The sequence below is a fragment of the Dermochelys coriacea genome, chromosome 10 (genome assembly GCF_009764565.3).
Source record: "Dermochelys coriacea isolate rDerCor1 chromosome 10, rDerCor1.pri.v4, whole genome shotgun sequence".
NCBI lineage: Eukaryota > Metazoa > Chordata > Testudines > Dermochelyidae > Dermochelys > Dermochelys coriacea.
The window spans coordinates 53,555,491-53,580,887 of NC_050077.1; the positions used below are offsets into that span (position 1 = coordinate 53,555,491).

A 25,397-nucleotide genomic window follows, 5' to 3' on the forward strand; every position below is an offset into this window, starting at 1 on the left:
GTAGGAGTGGGTGGGTGAGATTCTGTGGCTTGCACTGTGCAGGAGGTCGGACTAGATGATCAGAATGGTCCCTTCTGACCTTAGTATCTATGAATCTAAGAGATCGACTTCCTGGACACTACAGTGCTAATAAGTGATGGTCACATAAACACCACCCTATATTGGAAAACCACTGACCACTATTCCTACCTACATGCCTCTAGCTTTCATCCAGATCACACCACACGATCCATTATCTACAGCCAAGCTCTACGATACAACAGCATTTGCTCCAACCCCTCAGACAGAGACAAACACCTACAAGATCTCTATCATGCATTCTTACAACTACAATACCCACCTGCTGAAGTGAAGAAACAGATTGACAGAGCCAGAAGAGTACCCAAAAATCACCTACTACAGGACAGGCCCAACAAAGAAAAGAAAAGAACGCCACTAGCCATCACCTTCACCCCCCCAACTAAAACCTCTCCAACGCATCATCAAGGATCTACAACCTATCCTGAAGGACAACCATCACTCTCACAGATCTTGGGATACAGGCCAGTCCTTGCTTACAGACAGCCCCCCAACCTGAAGCAAATACTCACCAGCAACCACACACCACACAACAGAATCACTAACCCAGGAACCTATCCTTGCAACAAAGCCCGTTGCCAACTCTGTCCATATATCTTTTCAGGGGACACCATCATAGGGCCTAATGACATCAGCCACACTATCAGAGGCTCGATCACCTGCGCATCTACCAATGTGATATATGTCATCATGTGCCAGCAATGCCCCTCTGCCAAGTACATTGGTCAAACTGGACAGTCTCTACGTAAAAGAATAAATGGTCACAAATCAGACGTCAAGAATTATAACATCCAAAAACCAGTCGGAGAACACTTCAGTCTCTCCGGTCACTCGATTACAGACCTGAGAGTGGCTATCCTTCAACAAAAAAACTTCAAAAACAGACTCCAGTGAGAGACTGCAGAATTGGAATTAATTTGCAAACTGAATACAATTAACTTAGGCTTGAATAGAGACTGGGAGTGGAAGAGTCATTACACAAAGTAAAACTATTTCCCCATGTTATTTCTCCCCCCCACCCCACCCCCCACTGTTCCTCAGACATTCTTTTTAACTGCTGGAAATGGCCCACCTTGCTTGTCACCATGAAAAGTTTTCCTCCTTCGCCCCCCGCTGGTGATGGCTCATCTTAAGTGATCACTCTCCTTACAGTGTGTATGATAAAACCCATTGTTTCATGTTCTCTGTGTGTGTATATAAATCTCCCCACTGTATTTTCCACCAAATGCATCTGATGAAGTGAGCTGTAGCTCATGAAAGCTTATGCTTAATTCACGAAATAAATTTGTTAGTTTCTAAGGTGCCCCAAGTACTCCTTTTCTTTTTGCGAATACAGACTAACACGGCTGCTACTCTGAAACCTGTCATATATGGATATGTGACTTGCCCATGTGACTCCAAAACTCTATCCTGGAGCTGGATTTTGCATAGGAGAGAGGAGCAGGTCTCCACCCACAAGAGAAAGTCTATTTAAGCCCCTGGGAGACCCCTCCATTTTGTCTTCAGCTCACTCAAGATTTAGCCTCTCCACCCCCAGAAGATACCTGAAAAAGACTGAAACAAAGGACAATAAGCACAGGGGTGGGACTGATTGCTGCACTCAAACTAGAAGGAGGCTAGTCTGTAAAAGGTAGCTTAGTGGAACATCTCTGAGGGTGAGATTTCATCTAAAATCATTTTCTTACTGTATTAGGTATAGGCTTGCATGTTTTATTTTATTTTGCTTAATAATTCATTTTGTTCTGTCTGTTATTACTTGGAACCACTTAAATCCTACTTTTTGTATTTAATAAAAATCACTTTTTACTTTTTTATGGGTTAATTAACCCAGAGTATGCATTAATACCTGGGTGGGGGGGCAAACAGTTGTGCAAATCCCTCTAACAGTATTATAGAGGGCGAACAATTTATGAATTTACCCTGTATAGCTTTATACAGAGTAAAACAGATTTATTTGGGGTTTGGACCCCATTGGGAGTTGGACATCTGAGTGTTGGAGACAGGAACACTTCTTAAGCTGTTTTCAGTTAAGCCTGCAGCTGTTGGGGGACATGGTTCAGACTTGAGTCTGGGTTTGCAGCAGGTTAGCGTGTCTGGTTCAAACCAGGCAGGACACTGAAGTCGCAAGCTGCCAGGGGAAACCAGCTTACGGGTAAGACTCAGCACATCAGTTGGCAGTTCCGAAGAGGGTTACTGTGACACAAACCCATCACAGGTACTCTGTTCAATCTGAATTGACAGAGGGTCATGGATGGTTTGCTTGTACCTGGCCTTAACTGGAAAAGGTCTACTGTACCTCCAGAACCACAATGACTCTTCCTCTTTCCTTTTCAGCATACTGTGACTGACTCTCCTTCCTTTGTTCTGCAACAAAATTTTAAAGCACATAGCCTCTCCCTCAACCAGTATATTTAATAAAAAATATTACACACACAATAAAAATGAATTCATATAAAGTTATTTGCACCAAAGCAAATTAGAAATTAATAGAACTGAAAGAATTACTAAATAAAACTTCTATTAAATTAATAGAAAACAAAATTTGAATAAGCAAAAAAAGTGAAACTATTTCACATACGGTCTTCTACCATAACAGTTTAACTCATAGGTGGAGGCTGAATCACTTAGGTGCTTTTGAAAATTTTATTCTGTATTTAATTGTGTCTCAAAGTCCCATTTTCAAAAGTGACTTTGGAGCCTTTTTTGAAATGGGACTTGGACACTTCTGGAAATGTTACTCCATGATTTGCAAACAACCAGAATCACCGTCACCACCCAAAAACAAATTTATAGTTTTAATTCCTAACAAGAGCGACACAAATAATATATTTTTATCCTGATCTTCTAGTGCCAGAGATTGTCCCAATGCAGTCTAGAATTATCAAGATGGGAGAAAAGAAAAACCTCTTCTGATTTAAAAAGCCAAAATTTGTCAGGAAATAAAATATTAGTATTAACCCCCAAAGAAATGAGCATTTTTGAGCAACTTTTTCTTTGGGCCTAGGTAGTTTGAGTAATATCTAGGAAAATAAGTATTTTCTCCTCTTGATGCAAACTATTTATCTGATACATCCAAACTTTACTCATAATGTGATCTACATTGTGACCAAAATAAATAGCAATATATGACTTAGTTGACACACTGTGCCTTACCCAATTGTCATTTACACCCAAGTGGCATAAGTACATTGATTTGACTGTATTTATTCCTGATTTACACAAATGGAACTGAGAACAGAATTACTGTTGAGTTACTGCATGGTTATGTTGAGAAAGATGCAAAGTTAAAAGGAAGCATAAATATATTAGATATCTGCAAAGACAGATAATTCTTTCTCCAGGAAGGAGATTGTAGCAAAAGAGTGAAGGTTTTACAGAGACCATCTCCATTACTCCTCTTAGGGAGACACAATGCTTGATGATCTCCCAAAACTATTCTCCATTTTCTCTGTTTTGATTATAACTGCTTTTCCTTTGTGAGCACCAAAATCCACCATTTTCCCTTCAAGTTTTTAAGATCAGCCAGAAATCCCACCTGCCACTTCCAGGGACCTAAATGGTACATAGAATTTGTGTGGGCCTTCAGAGCAGATTTTGCCTCCTGTGAATATTCAAGAGATAAAAATTCTCCATTATTTCAGCTTTTTTATTTTTAGGGCATCTTTTTAGAGACATCTTAACAAAAAGTAGCGGAAAGCATCCAAAACACCCACTCTAAATTAAAGTATGGAAAAAGAGCTACCTTTGAGCTCATGTAATGTAATTAAATTCAGTGCTTCTTAAAAGCATATATGTAGAGTAAAATAAAATAGAAAGCAATATGCTAATCACTAAAGCATCTATCAGCCCATATCCCTATAGCCCTATACTTTCTTAGAACTTCTTAAAGACCAATAGTGATTCAAAATTACCCTTGAAAGTCCTCAACTGGAGTATCCTAAGCAGAAACATAAAAGGGAGTTGCAGCAGATCAATTGGGTAACACCGCAGCTCAGCTTTGCCCCTCTGAGTGCTTCAGTAGCAGAAAACTTGTCAAACAGCAACTGGGACACAGCCCATCTCATTAGCACAGGTCCCCAGTGAAACATCAATTGGGCAGGCAGCAGATTCACCAGTTTTTGCTCCTCAGCATCTTAAGCTTGATAAATCAATATGTAGCTTAAAATGGCTGGACAATACCAAAAATAAAGACTTAATTCAATGCTTAGGCCACAGTAATATTAGGCTGACCATAGTTACTGTGCATATTTTTTTCTAACATTAGTGTGACAATCAGGGTCCAGACACATCGAGGGGAGAACAGGGGCTGAACACCAAAGAGTAAGCAATTGAATCAACTGGTTGTATACACTGATAATGTATATAAAAATGTCAAGTTAGGTCTTTTATGAAAGCTTGTAATGTTCTGTACTTGGTCACTAGGAGATAGTTGTACGACTGTTATTATGATTGTATGCATTTGTGCATGTTTAGAGCTGTGCTGCAACATTCAGCTCCACCTCACAACAGGGCAATGAAGCAATCGGGCAGGGTGAAAACAGATCAAGGGGGAAGGTGCAAAGTATGCTAGACTGTTAAACCTTTTGTTTATTTTTACCCCAAGCAGGTTGCTGGTGGGCAAACTGTGTGGAGTGCTCCTGCCAAGGGAACTGATAACCAGGGGCTATTTTCACATCTCTGGGGGTAACAAACCACAGGTGGAAAGTGCAAGTGTCTGGTAGTAAAGAACGTGGGGTAGACGGATATGGGGGACACATGGGACTGGAAGGGTTGTTGGGGTCCCCCTGTAAGGAGTAACTGGGCTGGAGAGAGCCAGGGTGGGACCTGATGCTTGTGGGCTGGCTACTGGTGTCAGGGCTCCGAGCCATAGCAGCATAGCATTAAGGCAACCAAAGTTACATTGCAAGTGGTGACGCAGCTCCTTAATGGTCTGGGTCTTTGCCAAAATGCCACAAATAGAAACCTAGATTGTCTATGGCTTAGGCCCTACGAACCTGAGATTTCTTTCTCTCACTGTGTCATTCCACCACATTCAGCATCACTCTATGCGCAAGCGGAAGCCCCCCCACTGGATATGTAAGAAGGGCTACTCTCTGTGCGTTTTCTGGGAGGCCATCCCAGCTTTGGAATTCCTCTCTCCACACAGACTTTGGTTTGTAATATTCCCAAACTGGGGACTCTCAGGGTCTGCTGCAAAACTCGTTTCCCCTGCCAGCCTCTCCGCCCCTGGGTATTTGAGAACAGTCTCTGAATTGCAAGGGTGGGGAACTGCTGAAGTGGAAGGGAGCAACTGAAGCTGTGAAATTGCCTGGTTTGCTAGTTATAGGTTACATTGCATTTTTCAGCTGTAGTGCTTGAGTATCAGGTTTTTTTGTGTTATTAAGTAATGCCACAGATAGGTATCCTCTAGCATTTTCTGTGAATCTAAGGAAATAACAACCTTCTTCTGGTGCATGCAGCTAAAGGTTGGGATGTTTCTTTCCACAGTTTGTCTAAGTGGAGATTGGCACTAGTGGAGACTGGCAGAGGGAGCAACAGCTACTTTGTTAAAGAGCCTCTATGAGCGTGCACACGTTCAAAAATTGCGGTTTCTGGGGTAGAGCAGGAAGAATCCAGTGAAAAGTTTGCATGGCCAACTGCAATTTTTCTCTTGATCTTTTCTAACAGAACAGAAGCTTGGCATTATGACAAATGCCATGTAAATTGAACTACTGTAAATGCACAGCTCTGAATGATCCCACCTGTACTTTGCACACAGCTAGTAATTTGCATGACTACTTGGGCCAGTGCAGAATTTTGTTCATTAGCTTCATCTTTTCAGTGCTTTTTATGTGTTTTAATATTTGTGTAGGTTTCTTCTAACTAAAATATGGACTTACCTTTTTGTAGCCCCAGCTACTTTGAGCTCTAGAATGCTTTTCCTTCAGTGATTAGATATTTGAATTTTTACCACCTTTGTCAACTGGTGCTAGTGTGGTTATAAACATAATAGTATGGACTTACAAATGCTTGATGCTCATGCCTTATGGAAACAGATACACCACCTTGTGAGCTATCTGTTTTAAGATCCTGCTAAAACAGGGTTGTGATTTCTGACAAGCAAAGAACCAGCTGCAGTGGTGACACAGTCAATGACCAACCAATGTAAAATTTCACAGCTTCTCCATAATTAGTGTAGCTAAAATAGAAATGTTAAATGTGGTACTTTAAATTCAGAAATGTTGACACAATAGTCAACCCCACCTCTTTGAATAATGGGCTATGACATCCCTGTTCCAGTTGAGATTGGAAATAAAATAAAGAAGAAAATAAAAGAACAAAGAAAAAGAAATCCTCTGTGACCACAAAGCAACCCTGGCACTGATGAGTCAGGATTAACGTCCTGTAATGGTGAGAAGAGAGGTTCCAACTGGAGCCTCACCGCTTTTTGTATCTCCATTCAGGGTCCATATGGAACTGACTTAGTAATTAGTCAGGCAGACAAGTTTCTGCTGAATAAGTCAAAAAGGCCTATTCCACATCCTGAAGGCCTGCATACTGTTTAGGCATCTTTAGTTACAAAGGGTCAACACTGGCATGCTACAAAAGACATCTTTAAGGGAAATTTGTCTAGAATTTTGATAGATGTTGTTAAGTAGCTTAATTCCTATTCAGATTGTAAACTAATTTTGTTCTGTAAATTTCCTTACAATTAAAGCACATTATTCTGTCAGATACAATTTCAGTCTGCTCCAGTGAGAGAAGAAACCTTGGGTCAGATTCATCAAAAAGGGATAACAGATCATTTTAAGGTGTTGCATTCTAATGAAAAACTGGATCTTATTCATTATTTATCTACTTTAGAAGTTTAACGAATAACTTGAAGGCTAATTAGTGAATTTCTATATTTGTGGAGAAAGTGCTTTAAGAAAGTAGAGCCGGGTGAATATCCTCCCCCATACCAAAGTATGGTTGAATCTTAACATTAAGAACAGCGCAAAACATAAGAGAAACAATAGCTTACCCCACCCCCTGGAAACTTAGGAAGACGTATCTTCTTCACAACCCCAGGTGGGTATGTCTGTCTAGCTGTTTGTCTATCCGTCGGTCTGTTCCTCACAGACAGCTCTCTGATGTCTGGACAGAGAGACTTTTTAATTCAGAGATTCTCAACTGGGGAAGTGTATCAAATTTTCTAGGATGGCGTGGCAAGCCAGGCCAAATTGCCTGCTGGCCTGAGGATGGAGGACAGGCTGCAGTTTGTGCTCTGAGTGGATCCCAGGGCTGTTTCACAGAGCCCCGCCCCCACAGGAAAGCCACATTTAGCCTGTGGAGTTGTCAATCACCGTAGCTCTGTGTCGGAGGGACCTCCACGTGAGCCTGTGACAGGGAGTGCTGACCCAGGTGAGTGGGGAAAGGGAGTTCTGGAGGGGGCAGTTAGTAGAACAGGAAACGTCGCCCCTCCCAGGAGAATTGCTCCATGTGGCCTCCCCTTCCTCATCCTCTCTCTGACTGCTCCACTGTCTCTAGAGGCAGGGGACATGGATGGATGATTGAGGGCAAAGGAAGCTACCAAGTGGGGGAACAGCCAGGTTATTTGCAGCTGGGGCACTGCCAGGTGGGGCTGTGGCAGTATGGAAGTGGAGGGAGGTGCTGCCAGCTGAACTGGGGAGGAGTTTAGGAAGTGGGGGCACTGCTGGGTGTGAGGGCGCTGTCAGGTGAATTGGAGGGGGGAGCATGGGGAATGGGGGGCAGGAATATCCAGGGTGTAGGATATGACAGCACATGCTCCTAAAATAGATGGATTTCTACGTTTAAAATGTAAATATCAAAGAGCTGCCGGGGGGATGTAAGTGGCCCCTGGACTCCCACTGAAAGTTGCCCTCCCCCAGTGAAATCTGAAATGGCAGCCTGGCCTTCTATCATGATTTGGGGAAGAAGAGGGAGGCTCCAAGTAATTTTAATAAAATGCTAAGCTGGGGCATGATTCAAAAGACATTGAGAAAAACGGTTTTAAGTGTTTGTGGACCTTTTGATCTGTTTGCTCCCAGCATTGACCAACCGAGTCTTATAACGTGGCTGGTGCATGGAAATAGTGTCTTCACAGCTGATAGCTCAGGCATTGTCCTTTACTGACCCTCCAGATCTTTAAGCAACCTCCTGGTATCTAGGTTACCTTCCTGCTTGTTTCCTAATAGCACTGTTATTAAACTAAACCAAATATGCATACAGTAAGCATAATACATGTTTAGAACCTTGCTAAATAAGGATTTAAATATTTTCTATGATTTTCTACTGCAGTCATCAACAGAAGGGCACAAATACATTGCTATAGCATTCTAAAATGATTGGTAAAATGTTCTGTTCCATTCCATTGTGTTGTATAAAGACTGAATCTTCTCAAGATTGATCAAAATGTTTCCCTAAAGACAAACTCTTAAGCCAAAGTGAACCCAGAATTTCCCTCCTTATTTAGACAAAACTTTTTTTTTCCAATCAATGGAGTCTTGCCTAAGTAAGAAGGGCAATATTGAACCCCTTTAAAGTACAAACCAATGTAAATCTTTTGGATAAGTTGCTTAGCAGGTTCTCAAAGCGTGCATTCAACAGGACACACCAAAGTCTTATTTCTCTCCTGCTGTAAATCACCATAACTCCATTAACCTCAAATTTTTGGGTACCTACATTATTTACATGCCCCCAAAATCAGATGTGTGTGCACACAAATATTGATTGTTTATGGCCCAATGGGGTGCACAGACAATCTGTTTGCCTGATTTGGGAGAGGAAATACCTTTTCACGAACAAATCCAAGTTTCTGGGTGTGCAAAACCTAGGGCACTTAGTTTTGGGCTTGGCAATGTAGAGCTCAGATTGAGAGAGAAGGACATTCATTTGAAAACATAAAATGAAGTATAGGGAAATGTTAGAGAGCACGTGTATTAAAAATACCCAGTTTTCAACAATTCTTTAAAAAATTAAGGATTCTTCACTAATAATTCTGTATGTACTTTCCAAAAATAAATTTTTCCTAAAGATTTTATGACCAATTTAGGACCCATTCCAACATATCTTTCCTCATGGATATAAGGTTTTGTGGAATTGGCATCTTCATAAAAGATATTCTTATCCAAAGTCCATAGTTCTGTGGAAAAACCTACTACGGTAATCAACAGATTAATTTGGGTCAAAAACAGAGCTGAGCTATTTATTTATCTTTAATTATAAGTGGTTAAACAAGGAGAACAGACTTACAGTTCTTACTGAACTTAAAAAGGATGTGGTTTGTGTAAGCTGAAAATTAATTAATAAGGAATTTTTAATTCCAACATCCCAGGCCAAGAGTCTATTTATTCCCCAAGGGAAGGGGAGGAATATGAGATCAGATAAAAAGAAATATAAACTTTGTATTACACAAAGCTGACACTTTGAGCACCAGTACATTGCAAGAGTCCATTTTGTGTTTCAACGGTTATTATTTATTTATATTGTGGTAAAGCCCAAAAGCCACATTCAGGATTGGAAGGCCCCATAGCGTCACATACAGGAAGACAAGGTTCCTGAATATCACTGTGACGTTGCACTCCATATGATATGAAAATGTGCTAATGAGTGTGAATATAATGTAACTGGAATATGCTTCATGCAAAAGGTCTCTTATAAGGTATCATTACAAACCTTATAATCTACTGAGTGTGTTCATCCTATTTGTATGAATGTCTCATTCTTGTATCTGAAACTAGAAATATGAAATGTAACTCTGAGGTCTACTGTAATTACGTAAAGTGTGGGCCATTAATGGGGTTTTGGACTCTTGATGGCTGCCATTAACCAGGACAATTGACTGTAGATGGCTCTGTTTTACTTCTAAGTCTTCCTGTATACCTGTGTGCTGACAAGTGGGTAATGAAGTCTTACAGTGACATGTGATCATGTCACCTGAACTGGAATCCATCTTTAACCTGGTGCTTTTCCATTGAGAAGGAGGGGTGGTAACCCAAAGGCAAAGGATTCCCACCTTGTGCAAAAGATATGTAAAGGGGTGGAACAGAACAAAGGAGGTTGCAGTCATGAGAAATCCCCTAGCTACCACCTGAGCTGGAACAAGGACTGTACCAGGGGAATGGATTGGGCCCAGACTAGAAAGGAGTCTAGTCGGTGAAAGAAGCTTATTGGAATATCTCTGAGGGGGAGATTTACCTATATTCAGTTTCTTAAATGTATTAGGCTCAGACTTGCATGTTTTTGTTTTATTTTGTTTGGTAACTCACTTTGTTCTGTATGTTATTATTGGAACCACTTAAATCCCATTTGTTATACTTAAAAAAATCACTTTTGTTTATTAATTAACCCAGAGTAAGCAATTAATTCCTGGGGGAGCAAACAGCTGTGCATATCTCTCTAGTTATGAGGTGAGACAATTTATGAGTTTATTCTGTATAAGATAAGATTTATACAGAGTAAAACAGATTTATTTGAGGCTTGGATCCCATTGTGAGCTGGGTGTCTGGGTGCTAGAGACAGGAGCACTTGCTAAGCTGTTTTCAGTAAAGTCTGCTGCTTTGGGGGGACATGCTTCAGACCTGGGTCTGTGTTTGCAGCAGGCTAGCGTGTCTGGCTCAACAAAATAGGATACTGATGTTCCAAGCTGCCAGAGAAAATGGACTCAGAGGTAGTCTCAGCACATCAGATGGCAGTTCCAAGGCGGTTTCTGTGATGCAACCCGTCACAATCACTAAAACATTTTCAAGTAGAAAAATATTAAGTCATTTGGTGGCAGGCACAAAATGACTCCCCTTTGCCCTGTTTATTAAGTTGGAATCATTTATTAGCTACTACTATTAATTTCAGGAGAATGTCATACTTTTTACCCCCTCTTCTCCATTTTAATTAGAGGGGCAAGAAAAATTCACAACAAAAGGCATATTACTTATTCTGAGTGTTTTGGCATATTGAAAATGGGATTATTTTGCCAAAACTTCACTACATTTGTCTTATTTTGGAAGTGGGGGATTGAAAATTGAAACCTTTTAAAACTGACAGACAAAATGTGCTATATTTCATAAGGCAGGATTTTTTGAAATAAAGTTTCACATATTCTCAAAATGAAAATATCTGATTCCAAAGAAATACAATTGTTGAGGGTTGTAAAATCACTGATGCCAACATTTTCTGCATCACATATTCACATATCAGAGTTTCAAACACGTCCATCTCTGAAGAGCTTTACCACCACCTCTGGGAAATGAATAAAAGAACTTAAAACATATTTGTGATTTAGCTTAATCTTCTAACATGCAACTGTTGAAAACCTCTTAGTAGATCTGTGTTTTCCATTGTTGTTGCAAGTACGTATTGATTACGCCTAAATTTAATTGAAAGCAACAAAGCCTTGCATGGAATTAGCCCTTAAAGTGAGCCAACATTTTTTTTCCTTTGAAAATTATTCAGTGAGCACATGCAAAATGCATTTTCATATGGTTTTGTGACAATGCTATAATTCATCCTTCACTTGAATATTTAATATCAACATGAAGGTATTATGAAGCTATAAATCAGGGCTCAGGAAAGGTTGAACAGAAGGCCGCAATGGTGTAAAGTACTGGGAAAGTCTACAGATGATATACAATATGAGGAAAGGCAAAATGATGTCAGTGTAAAGTGAATGGCTTAACAACTGTTGAACTTTCTTAACCATTTGTTTAGAGTAGTGGATATCTGAAGGTGAGGGAAAACACTGGTATCCATGCTAAGGTGAGAACAGTAGTATAATGCTGGCAATTAAAGTTTGACTTCTTTGCATGAGTAATGGAAAGTCCGTATTGATGAATTTATGTGAGCAGGGGCAAAAAGATGTTGGGGCAAAAAATCTATGGCTATTTTATTATGAATGTAACCATGGGCTAACTTATTCTTATCAATGGCTATAGCTTTATGATGACAGGCAAAATTAGAGTCTATCTTTAGATAGGTAATGAGTTGACTTTAATTCACCCATTGAGTTGTCACCTGAGTAGAATTTTCTGCATTTTTATCTTTAAGGATTTTCCCTGAGCTGCTGCTTTGCAGTACCTTTTGATTGATAGCAAAATTTCTACAATATAAACAAATAGAATATGGGAAACTTCTTCATTGTAGAGGCAATGTAAGCTTAGAAGTCCCACTCAGAAAGACTCTCATGCAGTATGGAAGACAGGATAGCAAAAGCATAGCATATAATCTGGTACTTGTGAAGAGCTCAAATGGAAGAGTATCTTGAGGTTCTTGCTTTTCCTTTACAAGTTCAGTTCAACTGTATGGATAACACTAAAATGTCTCTATCACAGTATTCAAACATAAGCTAAAACAAACTTGTATAGGGAAGGGTTTTTTTTATTCTTTTTTAAATAAGAATGTCTGAGATATGTTAGTGTGAGTTTTCTGCATAGTTTGTTTTTACTTTTAAATAATGACTTTAGGTGTAAGAAAAATAATGATTCCCTCCAGAGGGGGGAAAAAAAAGAAACCTAACTTTCCTATTTAACTGCATTGACACTGTATTCTTGGAAAGATTTTTCTACTGCATATAACTTGCTTTTCTTTAGTGGAGGGTGGTAAACCCACACTGACAATTTTGAAGAGAACTCTATGCTCTTTGAAACAGAGTAACAAAGACTTAAAGAAACAGTGAGTTATTTTTACATTTAATTTGCATAATTCAAGATTATCAAGAGTCCAATGTCAAATGAGTAGCTCAAGATAGTTATTTTATTACCAACCTTCTCCAGCCACTTGAAATTAAAGTTGATATATGATTACCAAAAAAACAAACAACAAAAAAACCCCACACACCCTAGAAAACATTTAAAACTAAACCTGAGGTCTTTGTTAAAGTTTTTCCTTTGACTGCTATGGGGGAAAGAAGGGACCAGATACCAGCTGCCATCTGTTTTCTGTCTTGTCTTTATCTTTGATTTCTACAGTTTATTGTCATTTAGATAATTATTCCGAGAAAGATTCTTTACTTGGTTATTTATTCATTTGTTCTGATAGGTGTTGGCTTCATGGCCCTAAACATACAAATTTGTCATTTATTCAATGGTATGGCTAGGTGCTTTGCTGCACTCTATCCCTAAAACTGGCTCAGCTGGCCCAGTAGACTGCCTAAGGGTGTCCTTGGACTGCCCCTAGTATAGGAGATGCATTCAGTCAATAGGATATGTGTTCTTAACTTCTCTGTTTCACGGATGCTTGGCCCTGGAATAGCCTGTTGTGCTGTTCTAATTTACAGCAGAGTCCTGGGCCAATCCAGATTTGTTCTAGGGGCACAAACATGGCTTAAAGCTACTTTTGCACATCTTGGCCAGACTGGAGGATCTGGCCCAGAGATGTGAGCCACCAGACACCTCCTAAGGGCCAAAATCATCGTCTGAACCATAACTGTACAGCATCACTCTGGCCTACTGTTTATGGCTCATCAATTTGCAGAGCACATATTCTGAATTGTAAGGCTTTGAAGGACCAACTCCAGGGATGAGAAAGTAGTTGCATCCTGATTTCTAAGAAAGACTTGGAACCTATGCTGAGAATATTAATAAGGGGTCTGGTTTTCATGATGTGGACATATGTCTACTAGGAATTTGACCGAAGTCACCGACTCTTTGTATGTAGGCTATCAAGCAGCCACTAGATACTTCATTACATACTAGGAATGTAGAAAACATCATGGTGAAAATAAATCACAGGAATCCTGCCTGTTTTCTTACTATTATAACTGTTATGTATGGTCAGTAGCTACTTTCCTCTCCTCTCACTCATCTCTATACATGGGAGAAAATAACCTTCTTTTCCTGCCTTGTAAACCTTCGACACACTGGAATTATTATATCTATCATGAGTGAGTCTTCCTCCTTGCAAGCACAGATTTGTGTGTGTGCACGTGCGCATGCATGCACGCACTACCTGATGCTGCAGACTCGGAACGTGCATGCAATGTATTTATCATCTAAAAGTAGCAAACACAAGGAACCCTGACATCAGTATTATCTTATATAGGTAATGCACTGCCTGCAGATCCATTAGATTGTCAGTACATCCTCCTCCCCACCCCCACAAAAGTTTTCCAACTACCTGAAAGCCTGGTAACAAGACCTGATTGCATACTGTAGCTCATGTCAGCTGTGTGAAACTAGAGCGAAAATAATCACATGATCACTCAAATGCTGAAGCCCGGTTGCTTGACTTTGGCATCTCACTAAGTAAGAATATATGTGTTTATTTCCAGTGCAAATGTAATGACTGAATGGATTTTCCATTTTATGTCTCGGATGCAGTCTTCCTATGTGCTGTTTCATAGAATAGAATCAAAGAATATCAGGGTTGGAAGGGACCTCAGGAGGTCCTCTAGTACAACCCCCTGCTCAAAGCAGGACCAATCCCCAACTAAATCATCCCAGCCAGGGCTTTGTTAAGCCTGACCTTAAAAACTTCTAAGGAAGGATATTCCACCACCTCCCTAGGTAACGCATTCCAGTGTTTTACCACCCTCCTAGTGAAAAAGTTTTTCCTAATAACCAACCTAAAACTCCCCCACTGCAACTTGAGACCATTACTCCTTGTTCTGTCATCTGCTACCACTGAGAACAGTCTAGATCCATTCTCTTTGGAACCCCCTTTCAGGTAGTTGAAAGCAGCTATCAAATCCCCCCTCATTCTTCTCTTCCGCAGACTAAACAATCCCAGTTTCCTCAGCCTCGCCTCATAAATCATGTGTTCCAGTCCCCTAATATTTTTTCCCTGGCTCTAACCTTGTGTCCTCACTCTGGTTTTGTACTGTACTGGTTTTGTACTGATGTTAAGTTCTCTAAAAGTTACATAGATGGAGGATATATATTTTCAATAACGTTTGCCATGCTAGATTACCTTTGCACACAGTGGATAGCTTTCTTCTTTTATTTTCAAATAAAAATATTTTACTAGCTACCATGTTAAATAAATTAAGCCCAATATTATGTAAAAGCTGAATAATTATTGAAATTAAAATTGCAGCTTTCAACTCTCTCTTTGTGACATAATTCAATTTTAATGCAAATCTAAACCCCAACATCTCAGTTTTGTGCTTGTGCTTAAGAGACTGATGGGGTGTGTAATTTTTTGCTTCAGACATGCAATTTCTAAAGTTTTAAGCTAGCTGAAAGACAAAGTACTGTTAATGGAAAGGACTCAGTGGGAGGGAGGAGGGGGCAGGCTTGCCTCTTCAACATCATCCCCCTCCCCAATAGGAACCCATAAGAGCCCCTCTGCCACAGCTCTACAGGGTTGTGACTTCGGGTAGGTTGAAAAGTGCAGTTGTTTCCTTTTAATAGTCTTTCTTTTCTTATGCCTAGGAAATTCCAGATACATTCTGTGGAGAATATTAAGGTTGTGCAGTTAAGCACTAGATTCAGGAAATACCAGTGCTACCACTAAGCATTTAGTCTTCACTCTGCCTCCTTGGGTGGATGCACTACAACATGGCCTATGAAATTACTGCCTTGATTACATATTTGTATGCTGTTTTTTGAGCAATACAATGTAAAGTACCATTTTTACAGCCTTACCTTATATGCAGGACTAGGCATACTGATGGAGATATACACTAATCTTTCTGCTTTTACATACTGTTGGTTTATCAATGTAAATTTTTTCTTATTTACTTTGATAAATTTACATTATTTTCTGAAATTTTTTAGAAATGGCCTCTCTTTTTCTGGTCTTCATTAAAATACCTAATTTTCCCCTCTTCTAAGGAGAAAAAATTCATCCTTGGAGATTTTCTCGTCCATGCCTCTCTTTGTTCACCAGATAGTTTGGGTTTGACGACAAGCTGTATTGCTCCTCACAATTCAATTAGTTCAACTTTGTGGGAGGAAGAGGCTTGTCTGCAATTGTATGGAACCTCATAAAGCTGCTCAGATTCCTGCAGGAACATATTCAGTAATTTTATTAACAAATTGCAGGAAAACAGCAGTGAAAAAAAAAGGTATTGAAAAAGCCAACTGTGGGAGACAGAAATCATTTGCCTTACTTCAGTGAGAAAGACTATTGGTCCGTTAGAAATACTTTGGTGCTGTTACTATTACCCTTTACATCAGGAGGGTACATTACTCCCATCCTATACATGGCTGTCCCGAGCCACCTGGTGTTGCTGCTTGCCCAAGCTCCATGCCACCCGGGACTGGGGCTAATTGCCTGAGCCCCGCACTGGCCTGGGCTGACTGCCTGAGCCTGACTGCCCAGTGCCTCGTCGCCACTGGCCTCCCTAAATCTTCCTCCACGCCCCCCTAAGGGGAACAGCCCACTTTTTGGGCAAACGTGGGCATTTGTTCCATTTGTTCTTGTCAACTGAGCAGAGCAACTTGCAACTGGCGAGACCAAATGGGACAAATGCCCACGTTTGCCAAAAAAGTCAGGGCATTCAAGACACGGTTTTAAAAAGGGATGTCCTGGCCAAAACGATACATATGGTCACCTTATCTATAAGTCAGATCGGTCTCATGCTGGCTGTGGGCCTAGTGATACTTAATGTACCTAGAGCTGGCTGAAACTAAGGAATTTCAGTTCACAAAAATGTTGGTATTTTGCAATTTGCTTTTGTTCTGAATCAGGAGAAAAGCCAATTGACTTGAAATTTCTTGTGAACTGAAGACCCTTGAACATTTTGATTTCGGAAACAGTGAAACATGGTGTTCCCAAAAGAAAATCTGTGGGGACAGCTGGGAATCTGGGACTGGCAATGGAAATTTGCTTGTGTTTTTACTAAAGTTTCATCAGATTTATAATAGATTTGGCCAGTTTGTTTCAGCAAATCGACACTTTCGGAAGAAAACAATTGTTTTATTGGGAAATTTCTGAACAACTCTCATTATATCCTTATATATAAATCCAGCTGGACACTTGACCTTACTTGATTGACAGTGTGGGGGAATGTTGTAGTGCCAATATTTATTTGAATAATGTACCTCTTCCCTTCTCCCTCTTCAAATCCATTTCTTTTCTTTCTCCATTGCCACCTTTCTTTCCTAATACTTCTTTCCTTTCAGTCACTGAAAATCCAGTGCTGCTGGCCCTACTGGTAGAGGGACTTATGTGGGACCCCAAAATAGGCTTTTTTATTGTTCCTAATTATTTTCACTAATCTTGAGGAAATAATACTGGTCCTGCCAGTGCAATATCAGCTGAAAATGTAGCCCTCCTTCCTTCAGGTCTTTGCTTTGTTTAAGGATATTTGGCTGTAGCTCAAGCCTTCCCTAGAGAATGATGAAGTTGCAGTCAACTTCACTTGGGTAGTCACAAAATCGGTCAGAGAAGCATGGAAATGGTGTCTAAGGGTTCCTGGGGAAAAGGGGAGGTGTATGTGTCTGTGGCCTCCCACTGACCTTGTGTATGCGGTAGTGAAGTGGGCTCAGCTGCTTGCTTGTTTGCTCCATGCTTGAGCTTGCAAGATCGACAAGGACTGTTTGATAGCAGCCTAGTTAGGGAGCTAATTTGAGCAATAATCTGTTTCAGTGCCCTTGACATAATGCCCCATAGTCTGACTGCAATAATAGTTGTTTCTCCCCAATTATATAAAATGTGAGGAAGCTCCTGCTGCTATTGTTTCTCTGACACAGAATTTAGGTTCTCCAGAGGCTTTGTCTTCTGTTTTTACTGAGCAACAGGGCCACTTTGTCCATTTCTTGTGTGGATGTTACTGAAACACTCCAGTGAAGAGATACTGCCTTTTGAGCTGTTACTTTAAGCTCTAGCCCTGCCTTAGCTGATTCTTGCTTCTCGTGAATTATGGAGGATCGGTGGTATTAAGAGAGAATCTCTCTTGTGCACAGATTCAAATCCCTGTTAGAAACACTAGCACTTTCTCCTCTGGTCTATTTTCCCTTATTTTTAGTTTTTGAAGAAACCTAATTTTCCAACAACCAAACCCTACTGTACATTGTCCTACCACAGCCTTCAACGCCTCTCCTCTTTTTTTCTCCCTTAATAAAAGGAACACAATAACTTTTTGATTTGTTTGTTTTGCAAGCAGAAAAAATGAACGCTACATGAAGTCTTTACACCATGATTTGAGGACTTCAATAAGCTCAGACATAGGTGAGAGGTTTATTGCAGGAGTGGGTGGGTGAGATTCTGTGGCCTGCATTGTGCAGGAGGTCAGACTAGATGATCATAATGGTCCCTTCTGACCTTAATATATATGTAAAAATATTTATGCATAGATAGCATGAGTGTATTCAATCTCTGTTTGCGTGTGCGCGTGCTTGTGAGTGTGTATGTATGTATGTATGTGTATATATATATATGTAAAACACATATATATGTAAAAGCAACAAACGAACAAAGATCCCCTGATTACTGAAAGTATATGGTATTCTAAAAGCATCATGTCCTGCAAACACTCATGGACATAATCCTTACCCTCACATGTAGTTCCATTGTTTCCAGTACTGGTGAAAGACATTGGTTTGACAGCCTTGAGGACTGAAGTCCTCTTTTAATGAACAAGGCAAGCTTCCCAACACGCATTGCCTTGTCAGCAGGCCTCAATCTGGATCTGGGAGGTGGGAGAAACAGGTCGTTCAGTTTCTGTGGCTTCTGCAATTCTTGGTTTCTCTTCTGAGTCTGCCAGTTAGTAAAAAGAGAGTCATGACACAGGAAGTTGCAACTCAAACCCACTAAACTCGCACCATAGAGGGGCCACCAAACATCCATTAGATGGGAACAACTTCTGATCCCTGCTAAGCTGAGGTGGTCTCAGAATGGTGATGCAAGTGAAAAAGCTTTGTAGCCTTTCGGTGCAATGAAAGGTGAGGTTATTAAATAAAGTTCTGACCTTCTGGAGCTTATGCATTCTCTGGGCACAAAGGCAAAATCTTATGCTGCTCTCTGTCTCCTCCTAACATATGCTAAAATCTCAGTTCAGCTCAATTGTACGTTTGCATTGGGATATGGTTACTTCCCCACCCTGCATAGGTGGTCAGTGACTAGCAGGACCTTCAGAGCCACAGCCAAGATATTTTACACGTGAGCTAAACCAACAACCTGTAGTGGAATAGAATGTTGTCCAATTTGTGAACAGGGCCCTAGAGCTGTACATGTCAGACAGTATGTTATACAACTACATGTGAGACGACTGTGAATGTTGGATATGGGAATCATGGATTCTTTTCCTGGCTGTGATGCAGGGCATGGTGTAGTGGTTGTAGTGCTTACAAACAGGATAGCCAAGCACATAGATATGTCACTTTGCGTCTGAAAGGCAGTTTGGCTGAGATTTGCTTCTGTCATAGTCAAGGTGTATTTTGTTCCCAATTCTGGCCACTGTGGTTTTGTAAAACTTGTGCTATCTTGTAAAAGAGGGTGATTGATAGTTGTCTGCTTTCTGGGATGGGGAATTTGAGGCTTTGGTCAGTAATAAAGGTTGTGAAGAGCCGCAGAAATATATTTTACATATTTTAGAAGAAATGAGACTGTAACTCATGGTGTTCTGGCTCCCAAACAGGGGTCACCTTCCCCTAGTAGGCTAAAGGGTATTTCACTGGAAAGTGTCTTAATCTGGTGTGCGTGAGAGAAGGGGACAGTGTGAGATTTTGCATGTTGTGCAGATGTGTGACAGAGTTGCGAAATGGGAGAGTCTCACATGAGTTGTGCAGCACCTGCCCTACCTGGCACACCCTGCTGCTGCTTCAGCACCTATCGGGGCAAGGAAGTTTCTGGTGTTGAGGTGGCTTTTCCTCTTCCAAGGGCCCTGGCTGGAAAAGGGAGGGCACAAAGAGCGGGCAACCCTGTTCAGGATCCCCAGACGGTGTCCCTGGGTGGGGGGGCCTGGTGATTAGACTTCATCCCCCGCCCCCTCCCTGGGCAGCTGCTGCAGCCTCCCCTCATGCCCTTCGGGCAGGGAGCTGGGGCCCTAAGTCTCAGGGGAGGCTATTCCTGCTCAGGCCCTGCGGAGGGGGGCTGCCGGGGGCACCATGCCCAGCGCTGGGTTTCCCCTCCCCTGCCCCACTCAACCCCGCTACTGCCTCAGCCCTGGGGGAATTGCCTGAAGCCCTGGGGGTGGCGGGGGCTTTGCTGGGGGCCACTGCTGGCCGAGCCCCGTGGGGGCGGGACACGCGTGGTACCAAGCCCGCTCCCTGACCCCCAAGCCGCGTGCCTCGGCCGCCGGCTGTGCCTGGGCGTGTCCCCGCCGGCTGTGCAGCGGGAGCCCCCCGCCCCCCATGTCGGGGCTGGGCAGCCCGCGCCGCGCGTGGCGGCGAAGGCGGGGGGACGCGGGGCTCTCGCTAGCGCTGCCTGTGGTCACAGCCCGGCGCGCTCGCCTCCCATCCGGCTCCGACTCGCGCTCTCCCCGCTGCCGCCGACCATAGAGTCGCGCTGCAAACAGAAGATAGAGGGAGTGCAGGAGCTCGCCATCTCCAAGCCATCTCCAGCGGGAAAAACATGGAGTCCGCTCCGGCAGCCCCCGATCCAGCCGCCACCGAGCCGGGCAGCAGCGTCTCCGAGCCGGCCGCCGGCGCCAGGGACACCCCTGTCAACCTGGAGCCTGCCCGGAAAAGCGAAGCGCCGGCTCCAGTCCGCCGACAGAGCTACTCCAGCGGCAGCGGCAGCAGAGGTAGGGAGACTTGGGGAAGGGGGGAGCGCTGGGGTAGGGAGGGTGGGAATAGAGAGAGCGGGGTAGGAGAGAAGGGCGAAATGCAGCAATTAAACCACCGGGGGATTTATTGGGTACAAAACAGCAACTCCCCACTCCATGCAACCTGGCAAACTTTTACAGCCCCTTTTAATTGCTGCAGGAGGAGGGACAGGCTCGAGGAAAAATATTGAAAGCGAGAGGGAGCTGCTCGGGGCTTTCCCATTTCCCAGTTTCTCGCCTGCAAAACTCAGATGGGAACTATGCCCCTGGAATTACATTCTTAAAACACAAAACAGCCCCCCCAGCGGGATCATTAGAATTCAAGGAAAGAAACTTTTAAAGCTGCAGGGTCCTTCTCCCCCCACCCTTTCCTTGTCTCTCTGCTTTTGACAGTTTCTTCTCTGACGTGCTGAGGTTTGTTGTTGGGAATGGGGAAGTTTTATGTGATCTCGCTGATTAATTAGGAGGTTGCTGATCTGCGATTGACTGCTCCACTCTTTCGCATGCTGTGTTTTTTAATTTGTTTCTTCGGTGTGTTTAAAAAAAAAAAATCCGTCCCAAGAGTGGCTGATCTCCTGGCATTTCTTGAAGGTGCACAACTTTGCAGAGAAGGATCTTCCTGATCTCATGGATTTTCCTCCTCCCCCACCCCGTCACAAAATATTGCAAACAGTTTTTTTAAAAAAGTCTTTAATTGCTGGTTTAATGATGATCTAAGCATTTTCATGATACAAACCGCCTGTTTAATAGTACGGGTCAGCGAGAAACGTGTCCCAGTTTAAGTTCGGCGTTGTTTATAGCATTACCTGCCCACTTTTACTGAAATTAACTGTCTTTCAGCAGCATTGTATGCTAGCTGTTTGCTACTGTAGAGGGAGGGAAAGACCCGCTGCCCCTCTTTTCCCACTGCACAGGAGCGGTTAAGGTCGATGGGTTTTAAATATATATAGGTTATATGCGAAAAAACAAAAAGCGAGAGGGATAAAGATGCCGCTTTAATTCCCGCTGTTAATAATTTATAAATCGCTGCGATCATCCAGGGGGAACTGACTCGGTAGGATCACTGGGTGATGGGTGGAAACTAACCAAATAAAAATACATATACTGATCTGTTAAAGAAATGACAGCCAGGCTGGCACACACTGTCCTCGTATGGCTCCGGGGTCCTGTGCCAGCTGCCGGCTGATTGCACGGAGTCGGGGAACATTTTCTGGTGGTGCGGGGAAAAGCCTGCTTCCTCCCGGAGTGTGTGATTTTTGTTGTTGTTGTTTGGAATATGGCTGATCATGTGTTGGCTTGTGTTTTACAGTATTTTTCCCATTTTGGCCACGCCCCCTTTTCCAGGCAGCTTCCCACTCAGGGAATCCGAGTACAGTAAAAGCCAGCAAGATGACACACGCTGAAACATTTAATTAGAGGCAATTTCCGAATAATGACCGCGCAGTTATGCAAATGCAGGAGAGAGGGGGAGGCGAGGAAGAGCTGGCTCTGGAGAAGACGGGAGGATGGGGAAGGTTTTTGTGTGCAGAAAGCTTTTGGCTGCAAAGAATATATTTAGAGCTTGAGACAGTGGATTTGGAATGCAAGCCGGTTATGTAACAAGGTTAATCAGAAACACGAGAGAAAATTTCCTTAATAATGCTAAGGAGTTTTCTGAATGTTTTCAAAGCGGCCGTAGTTTGTGGTGATTAGTCTATATGTTTCAGTCTGCTTTAATTGTCATTGCTGGCACATGGGGATTTTTAGGGGGGTGGGAAGAGAGGGATGGCAACCTTCAGACTAGTCTTGCGATGTTGTAACTTTTAGACCTTATAAATTATGTAATGGACTACTAGTAAGGTAGGTATGTATGTATAAAAAGAGAAGGCAATATTTCTGATGATGGGGGTGATCTGCTCGTGATCCTGAATCGTTTAGGCTTTGCTACCGCTAACCTGCTGACCCATATGTCCCTTCTCCCCTTTGTGTAGCATTAAATGGGGGGGGGGGGTTTAAAACACACACACTCACACTGCATGCAAGCACTAGGTTATGTAACAATCTGAATGAAAAAACGAAGGTCAGTGATGGAGGCATCCATGCAGCAATGCAAAAGCAAAAGCTCCTGGAAATTGTGTCTTTAATATCTGAGAGAGTGTATGCTTTTTAGGGACAATAATTGTTTGTACCTTGTAGAGGTGGGGGTAGGGATAGGAATGATTTAAAGAAGGAAAATGTCTTGGGTTTAGGGATGATGTAATGGGATTGGTAGGAAATACAAATCTGCTCCTAGATTGCAAACAGTAAGAAAATTAGAGCCAGCATTCAGGATTAATGTTGCATAGATTACAGTGTTGAAAATAAATTGACCTGTACACTAGGTGATTATGCCTTTCTAATATTTAAAAGGCAAAGGTCTGTAACTTTGCAAGAAAATACCAGAGAATTGTAATTAACATTTTTAGCCTGTTTGAAAGCAGGACCTAGATGGAGATATTGGGTGAAATTGAGCCCCCCGACTTGTGAGTTATTTATTTATTGAAAGATTCCTGAGGTTGATTTTACGCTTTTTTCATATAAAGGGAATATATAATATATGGAAATTTTCTTGACATTGGGGTGACCTCGCAATGCATGAATATCACATGTATGAGTACAGGTGAAAAGAATAGCCCTATAGCACAGGTAAATGCCAAATAATGTGTTTGTGTACATGTTCAGCACATCAACTAATCTCTTAGGTTTTTATCCTGCAATGTGCTCCATGCAGGCAGATCCAGACACACATGTAGGTCAGTTTACAGAATTGGTACCCAGAAAAGCATTCCTTGATTTTTAAATCAATAAAGTTAAAACACTGGAAATATTTCTTCTGTATCATCTATTTTAGTAGCTGTTACCATTGCAAATCTGTACCCAGGGCTGTGCAGCTAAACTAGCTGTTCTTAGCAGGGAATTTGAGAAAATAAAGAATTGAAGAAAAGGGTAGTAGATGAGTCTTAGGGGAATAAAAAAGATGGTGAGAGGTTAGATTCTGAACTGCAGCTTTAATTACTGTAACATTTGAAATATTGTATCTGATACCGCTTATATATCTGGTGTGCCAGATCCCTAAATAGCTTTATTTTATTTTTAATTTTGCTAATGGTTGGGGATTTTTACTTTTGTTCTAACAGGTTGGTCTTTATTATAACAATTAATTCTTGTGCTTTTATATATATAATACTACTTGCTTTGCAAATGCTTTTAATAAGTGTGTGTGTGTGGGTGAGTGAGAGAGAGAGAGAGATCTCCTGTGGACTGGTGGTATTGAGTAGTGTAGAAGAATGACATACTAGGTTGAAAAAAGTGGCCAACAGTCAGATAAAAAGCCTGATATTTCCAAATAAAGATGTCACCTACTCTAGTTGTTTGTTTTAATGTACGGACAGTAGATTTCCAGTTTTCCATTAGGTTAAACCCTAATCCATACATGTTTAATTACTGTACAGATATTCTCAGATGTCTTCATAGCATGCATTGACTTCATTGACTACTTTGCACCCTCTAGTCACAATTGCATATACCTCTTCCACTTTCATCTGTAGTCATAGAATATTCCTAAGGCAACTACAGCTGTTGCTTACATGGTTAAGTAATATTGGGAGAGTGTGTGTGTGTGTGTGATTATATGAATTGTTGAGCATCTGGAAACAAGGAGAAGCCAGAATTGTGACCAGCCAGCTGTTTGTGGATCAGCAGGAAGTGCTCCACACACCACAGTTTAAGACTCTCAGTGTTATTATCTCCTTCTAAAAATGAACATATTTGAAAAAAATGATTACAAATGTTGGACTGGGCTCTCTGTTATCCCATCAAAGCTTAAATGTTGCATTTTCATTTTTTTTAAATCTGAAACATCAGTTGTCCAAATCTCAGGAGCCAAGTTCTTGTTCTCTAGGCTTTTTTCTCACCTTTTGTCATCAATAGTATGTCAGTCAGCTGCAGTAGTTTTCCAAAGGTTGCCAAGGGGTTTGTGTTCTACTGTCCTGCAGTTTCTCCCCTGTCTGTCTATGAGAGCGAGGACTAGAAAGCAAAACATTATTTTTTTCTTTTTCGGGCCGTTACTCTGTTTGTTTGGTTTTTTTGCATTGTCAGTAAATGGGAAAAAGAAGATCCCCCTCAGTTGAGAGAAGAGACAGAAATTGTTTAGTAAAATTTCCTATTCATGTCCCCCAATACAGTTTTCAGGTATCTTGTTAGGAAAGTTGAACATTTTAAAGGCAGCATTCATGTTGTTGGAGGACATTGTATTAAATGTGGGGGTGATCAGAAAGCTACATGCACATAGGAGACAGTTTCCTGAAGTCTTTCTGGTGAATTGAGTGTCTGCTTGCATTTCCCAATCCCTTGTTGGGACTTGGGTCTTTGTTGTCACCAGTTGAGACTAATTATTTCCTGATTGTTATTTTATTTAATTTTTTTGCACTGTGCTGTGAGTAATTTCATGATAATGTCAATGAATAGCGGCATCAACCCTTTATTCCACAGCTCCATCTGCAGTTGCACGCTTAGCAAATATTTCAGATATTCTAAACAGAATATTTGTGATATAACAAAATTTGTCAGGTTAGTGCGTGATCTTTGCATTTTCAAGTTTTGAGTATTTTCTTTAAATTTTCTGAACATTTTTATCACACTGAGTACTGTTCTGGAAGCACTGCTTCTGAATTAGGAC

At 41.6% G+C, this 25,397-nt stretch overlaps 1 protein-coding gene across 3 annotated transcripts in view; it reads left to right on the forward strand.

The window, feature by feature from the left end:
* The first annotated feature begins 20,356 nt into the window (after positions 1–20,356).
* RORA (RAR related orphan receptor A) overlaps positions 20,357–25,397 on the forward strand; it is a 553,808-nt gene continuing 548,767 nt past the window's right edge. For 2 of the 3 annotated variants that reach the window (XM_043493174.1, XM_038420591.2), the window contains exon 1: positions 20,357–20,680. In XM_043493174.1, the coding sequence (XP_043349109.1) occupies positions 20,509–20,680 (172 nt within the window). In that variant the 5' untranslated portion in view covers positions 20,357–20,508. The remainder of the gene's footprint in view (positions 20,681–25,397) is intronic. The other variant, XM_043493173.1, reaches the window with a different exon arrangement.